This window comes from Egretta garzetta, unplaced genomic scaffold (genome assembly GCF_000687185.1).
Source record: "Egretta garzetta isolate BGI_Z169 unplaced genomic scaffold, ASM68718v1 scaffold45, whole genome shotgun sequence".
Lineage (NCBI taxonomy): Eukaryota > Metazoa > Chordata > Aves > Pelecaniformes > Ardeidae > Egretta > Egretta garzetta.
In genome coordinates, this window is record NW_009260028.1 from 12,295,814 (window position 1) to 12,302,974 (window position 7,161).

Here is a 7,161-nt window from a genome sequence, read left to right on the forward strand (position 1 = left end):
TGTAATTGGTGGTCTAGTGGCAGGGGATACAGATAGAGCCAGGAAGCCCAATGCTGTCTTTGTCGTCACAAGCAAGAACCCCAGGTCTGTGTGTCCAGAAGCAGGCTTCAAGGAAGAGAAGATCTACAAGTAGTGGGAGAAGATTGAGTTTGCTTCTGCAAACTTGTGAGGACACAACTTCATGAATCCAGAATCCCGTACTGATTTCAACACCTGACTACCTGCTACGTAGAATAAAGAAAATTGCCGTGATACTGCACACTCTGAGATCATAAAAGTTTCAGAGATAAATATTCCAGACAGAACAGTGACAGAAATTTTTATTCAAAGTACATTAACTGAGCCTTTTGTGACTAAAAATATTGCAGGTTTACCATAATATTCACTCTGAAATTTCCTTCTTTTGGTTCTTCAGTTGTATCCAATTACTCTGCTTCCTTTGATTCATCCTCCTTATCCTCTAAACTAGTAGCTCCTGCAGAGGTGGAGGAAAGACAGGACATAGAGATGCATTTTATTATAAAATACTGGGAAGTAATCCTAGTACCCTAAAACATAATTCTAGGACTATGCTGTCTACCTCAGTCATCTTTCCCATCGCCTTTCGCTGCCAATACTTGAATTTAACTGTGATATGTTGTTTGTCAGCTGCCAGACAGACTCAGTACACACATATTGACTGCCAGCCGGCCCATATGTAACTCTGGAATAGCCAAAGAATGTCTCCTATTTAGACAAGTATCATGAGAAACATGGAAAAAGAAGGATGGAATTCCTCTGTGGAAAAAAGTGATGGCAATGGGACAGAGAATACAAGGCTGCAAGAAACCAGATTTTGCTGCATCTGCTCTTCACAGTATGCATATTTTCTTCAAATCATTTCCTTTTACTGTAACTTAATCTTGCTAAACAGAAGGACAAGGGGAACAGTATGTTGCTTAATTAATTATGGCTGTAGACCTATGCTGAAAAATGTGGAAAATCCAACTCTTTTAATTCTAGAAATAAAGACCTGGAAGGAACTTTGAGAACATCTATCACATTCCTGTGTTTTCATGCATGGGAATCCGCATCTATGCTGTCTCTGACAAATACTTGGGTCCATCTGTTCTTTAAAAAAAAAAAAAAACCCACACACAAAAAAACAATGGGAATACCAGAACTGCTTCATTGTGGTAGGCCAGAAAATTTGTTAGCATCAAGTTCAGCCAAAAAATGGTTATTTGAGTCCAAGAGACTTTGAGACCAACCAGGCTCAGTGAACGTTTGCCAAATCCAAAGCAGACCTATGCTGGAAACCTGATTAGGCTTCCACTGGATCTGATCCAAGCCCAGGGACCCCTGTATGATGCCAGTCCTGCACACCAGATCAGCAAGCTGGCTAGCCCGCCCTGAAGCAGGAGTGGGTGGAGGCCTATAGGCTAAATATGAGTACATATAGATGCATCCTTTTGTTGCTTCTTAGTAATTTTGTAGTAAAACAGGCTTCTGAACTGCCTGGAAGAAAACCTGAGCAGTGAATTCCAAATCTCTTTGGTTTGTAAGAGAAACAAATCAGCCAGAGACTGTGCAAGCCATAATGCATAACAATATCTAAAATATATTTCTACAGATTTGGTTTGCCTGCTTTTTAACTCCAGATGAGAGAATAAGATACAGTTCCATTCATGAGAGAAAAGTGGAGCGCTCAAAACCCCTGAATTTCCCAGGGCCTGAAATCTTGTCTCTCATTTTTGTACCCAAAAAAGGAGTTTGCAAAAGCAACCACTTACAAACTCAGCCCTGCAAGTGCTGCCAACTGTACATGCATAGATAATGCTGCACAGAAGTGTCACTTCCGATTCGTACTGTTACAGTATATGAACTTGACTACTCAAAACCAGTTTACATCTACAAAGGACTGCCCCCCTTCGGACAAGTAGAGATTCCCAAGGTCTGGTCAACTTGATAATGGACCTCTCAGCAGCAGCATGACTTCAGCTGATTGACATACATAATTTCAAAACCTGATTGCTAACTGAAGAATGAGCATGCATGCCCCATTCCTCACCTTGATCCTCCTGATCTTTGTTTTCTTCTTCCTCTCTGCTTCCCTCATCTTCCTCTCCTGCATCCCTTGCTGGGCTAAAAACTTCACTGGATACTTCATGAAGAGATGGCTCATCATCCCTACCCTCAGCAGACTCATCAGTGACTGAAATATGAGAAATTAGAAATACCAAAGAAAATTAATCTTTACAAATTTGTACTCAGCCATTGTTTTCATGCACTAGCTAATAACTCCTACTGAAGTCTGCAGTCTTTACTCACGTGAGAAACCTCACAAAATCTTCTGTAACTGTTTATAATCAAGTTTGTATAACAGGCCATGATATAGACTAAAATGATTCACAGGCTTCCCAAGACAGTTGTATCTCATTATGCTATGTGAGATAAAATAGACATATGTATATTGTTCAGTTTATGAACAAGCTTGGAAGTTCCTAACATTCAATATGGGGTAAATTACAGGAAAAACGAAACAAAACAAAACAAAACCTCTCACACCACTTGACATTAAGCCTGAAAGACACAGTTTCAGGGAATAGCCAAAGCATGGAGCTCCCAGCTGTCCAGCAGAACGAACCTACAATTGATGGCATTTTCTCTTCAGTTGCTGCTGCTGCTCCTCTTTCTTCCACTGCTTCTGCTGCCGCTACTGTGGAGGCTTCTCTAGGAGAAGATGGGTTTTCCCCATGGGGAGTCCAGAGTGTTAATTTGGTAATTTCTGATGCTTTCCATTTTGGTGCAACAACTAATGAGGGTTCCTCCTCTTCTTCTCCCTCTCCTTTATCCTAGAAGACAATTCATTAAATCCAGCATCTCATCTTACAGGTATTAAGGGCGTAACTAAGGTGATGGTTTTGTGTACTAAAACCTCTTTGTCTGGGCTCAAAACTGCAATGATGTGGCCTTTTAAAGTATTTACAGGTGGAAGAACCTCAGCGACCACAAATCTTGGAAGAGAACTACACTTTGAAACTTGATGAAGTCAGTTGACTATTACTAATGATCAGCGCTTGCCAGCTTGCTTTCTTTAAGGTAAAATTTTGTCGCTCCCTTAAACAGAATGTCTGTGAGGGGCCTGTCAACTATGTCGCCTCTTGTATGCCTGTCTACAGTTTAACAGTGGCAAATAAGACCTAATGCTCTGTCTGGTAGATGCTACATTGTTCATCTCACAGAGGAACAGAGTGGCAAAACAGCTCTTTCTGCCTCAATCTTTGCTTAGGGAAGACCTTGGAATGGACCTAGGAAGCAGTAAGGTACTGCACAAAGCTTATGGTTTTGAAATTTGAAGATAATTTGTTTTTATTTAAAAAATCACATTTTATTTTATCCAGATATGAAGGACTCTTAGTAATGGAACCATTATCTTTATTGCAAGCTCATTTGTTCTACTTTTTTTTTTTAAATGGGCATTGTTCTGCAATTACTTCAACTAAAGCAAAGAAGCAAAAATTAATCTTACTTTAGTGACAGCACTGTCCCTTGCTTTACACAGTCATTACAGCATTCATGAGAAGAAATTATTGTTCCTGAGAGTAATCATTTCAGATGCCGATTACTTAACGTTGGGTTCTTAAATTCATGTTTAAATGCCCACATCAGTGGCCTAATATTCCAAAATCAGCATATCCAACAATTCCCAACTGAACTAAGGATACTAGATACACATCACTTTGGTTACTGATATGAATCTGATACCTGAGGATTTCTTGCTTTTAGCCAAAAAAGTAAAACAATCTCCATGTTTTGCAAATCCCTATCAGTAATGATAGGATTTTTTTTTTTATTCTTATTTTGTCCTTTTCTTAAGAAACAGTTTCTGCATTGAAGAATTTTCAAAGACTGTCTGATGGGAACTAATGTGTCAGGCAACAGAGGTAGCAAACTCTAAGCTAAAATGCAGCATATTTTCTTGAAATCAAAACAGTAATATTAAAATATACTTCTTATATACTAGCTATTTTGCACCACATTAATTAGAAACATTTCAAAACATTCATGCATGAAGGAGAAGGAAAACCAGGCCCTGATCCCAGCTGCTCCCTACAATTATTAGGAGCTGTGGATATTAAGCTCCTAACAGGACCACGACAACAAAGGAACATAATTCCAAAACACAAATCTGCTGGAAATTACCATTTGTATGCATAGCATCAAGCAATTCAGAAATAGAATAATAAATATTTTTCATTGTTTTCTGGTGTTCAGAACAAATTGGAATACAGGCTAAATATACAAACACATCTACATTCTTCTAGGGTTTGAAACTTCAAATGTGTTGGGAAGGTCCTGATCCTTCTAAACTTTGAGCAGAAAGGACTCCTGTCTGCAAGTAGTGCAAAAATCACACTTTGTACTCATCAAAGCTTACACAGTAGAGAAGCTAAAGAAAAAAGTAAAATGAAACCTCATTTAGTTCTTAAGAATGCTTGAGTTTCTACCCTTTTTTGACCGGTTAGATCTACTTTAACATCAGTAACTATATGGCATTTTATAGATCACACAACAATAGATTTGGTTTACTGGGTTCTCTGGTATTCAGTATAATTTGCACTCTTTCTTTTACCTGCTCTGATTGTATGTATTCACCATGCTGTTCACATCCAATGTCAAAGACATATTTGCCACGACCTACAGGCTTCACACAGATATAAAAAAGTTCAGTTAATTAATTTAGTTTCGTATGTTACACTTATGCTACAAGAAATACTACAAAAAATCAGGAGCCTAGCTTCTTATTTTAGGTGGAAACAGATCATATTAAGCCAATTCCATGCTAACTGTTCAGATTAATAGAGAGTTTTCCAGCACACTTACATTTCCATTCAAAAACTTGCCCTTAAATCTATGGTTTAGGTTGATAAGTTCAGCTTCTCCTTCCTGGTTTCCATTTACCCAACCACCAACATACTTAGATCCTGTGTCTTTATAGACATATGTACCTTGCCCGTGCCTAAGGAGAAAATAATAATTTTGCTTTATATTACTGAATATTAAGAATTTAGGATGTCGTTATACTTAAGGCATTAAAACCATAATTTAAGCAGCTGAAATGACTCAAGTTGGACTAAATTGCCAAGGTCATCCAGTAACACTTGATTCGCTGCAGTCAGCCACACTTTGAAAATAACCTTTGCATTTTAATGCCATTGAGTGACTTGAAACATCACTGTAAGAATGAAACAAACCTAGTGTGGTTAAGCCATTCTCCAGTATAGGTGTCTCCATTTGCATATGTATACTTTCCGTAGCCATGTCGCTGGTCATTCACCCAATCTCCTTTAATGACAATACGATAAAAACAGTGTGAGATGTGGTGTATTTCATTGTGTGATATAGTGGCCAGTTTGTAAAGTTATCATACATGACCTACTAGAGAAGGAAAAGAAAGACATGACACCGTTGTGATTCCTTACCATTCCTTACTCCAAGCCCTTGTGCTTTTTGCTTCTGTCTGTCCCTCTCCACACATGTTTATGCAGCTGCCTGACCTCCCTTTCATTTTGTCCATCAGGGTCTGTGTCCATTATCACTCCCCATTATCATTATGAATGCAAGAAGCCATGTAACATCCTGCTCCTATCTTTAAATTTGGTAATGTATTACAGTTGCATTAGATAAACGTGACATTTCCACTCAAATAAAAAGAGGGACTACTTTAATTTGATTCGTTGGTTAAAATTGTCCCGTCAGTCAGGGGGCATATATACTCAAAAGGATGCTAGACTGTGTGTCTTAATTACTCTTCTATTTAAACTTAAAAGAAATTAAAACAAACAAAAAAATATCACAGGTGCATATGCTCCCATAAGGCAAGCTTGGGCTGCTCTTTTTGTTCTCTGCTTCTAGCCCTCACCATGTGAATGTTCTTTCTTGCCTAGATTAGAAAGGCGGGGGGGGGGGGGGAATATGAAATATTGTCCTTTGAAGCCTAACTCATATTCAGAGTGTTTTGGGTACTCTCCTGAAGGAAGGGAAACAATGTGAGTTTCAGCTTCTTCAAACTTCAGAGGCATCCCAGTCACTGATTAAGTGCTCTAATCAGTAGACAATTTTTTAAAGGATGGACTTAATAAAGTCCTAAAATGCTTTATACTGAACACATCTGTGGTTCTAATAATCATTTAGAAATAAGTAACTATACTCTCTTCTACCAAGATTGTACTGATTTGTAAAAGATACTTAACATTTCTCAGGACTTTGAACACCCCACTTGAAAGGAGGATGTGACAAGAATAAACCGCTACTATATACCACACTTCTCACAATAATCAACATAAATTCCCCCAAATAAACCCCACACTTCTCAGAGCTTGTAGTAAAAAAGGAATAAAAGGAAAACATTTTGTGGCAAATTTACCTTCTTAAAATATCCTTGCAACTGTGTTCAGTGTTTTACCTTCATATTTCGATCCATCTGGATAAAAAAAAATACCCTGGCCATGCTTCTTGTTTTGAAGATACTCTCCAGTGTAGCGAGCACCATTTCTAAATCTGTAGGTCCCCTGAAACATATTTGGTTTAGAAAAAATACTTGTCAGTTCTCACTCGTTTCTATATAGTGCCCAAACTAACAGAACTGCTGAAACATAAGCACAACCACTGTCTCCTGTTGCTGCCTTACTTGTCCACTTCTGAAACCATGTTCATATTCTCCATCATATGTATCACCATTGGGTAGACGTGCTTTTCCACGTCCATGTCGCTCACCTTCTGAATTGCGTTCACCATCATACTCCTGATCAAATGTGGAAAAAAAAAGAATTGTTTAAGAGGGCTAAACCTGACTGAATCGAACCTCATTAGACAGAAGAAAACAGGTGTTTGCTCAAAGCTGCTCCAATTCGGCTTGAATCAGAGGCTGCAGGAGCACCCGGCCGACAGATGCACTGCTCAGACACTTTCATAGGGTCCTGGCACCCAGCGCCTTTCCTCCCTTCCCCACACACTATGGATGACTTGTTTTCATCCAGTGGAGAAAGTGAGGCAGATCCCAACCGAAATGGTACAGCCCCACCTCCCAGACACCCGTGCCCACGCAAGAAGCGCCTCGGGAGCCCTCCCAGGCTCGGCGCGGCCGGCATGCGGTATTTAAAACCCCGCGACCGGTAA

At 39.2% G+C, this 7,161-nt stretch overlaps 1 protein-coding gene across 1 annotated transcript; it reads right to left on the reverse strand.

Moving 5' to 3' along the window:
* Positions 1-425: 425 nt before the first annotated feature.
* Positions 426-7,133, reverse strand: RSPH1 (radial spoke head component 1). The gene is made up of 9 exons (XM_009640929.1): positions 6,999-7,133; positions 6,674-6,787; positions 6,449-6,554; positions 5,238-5,328; positions 4,867-5,002; positions 4,616-4,687; positions 2,627-2,834; positions 2,051-2,194; positions 426-475 (listed from the first exon to the last, which is right to left on the reverse strand). Exons 1-9 carry the CDS (start codon positions 7,131-7,133, stop codon positions 426-428), a joined length of 1,056 nt encoding a protein of 351 aa, XP_009639224.1.
* Positions 7,134-7,161: the final 28 nt, after the last annotated feature.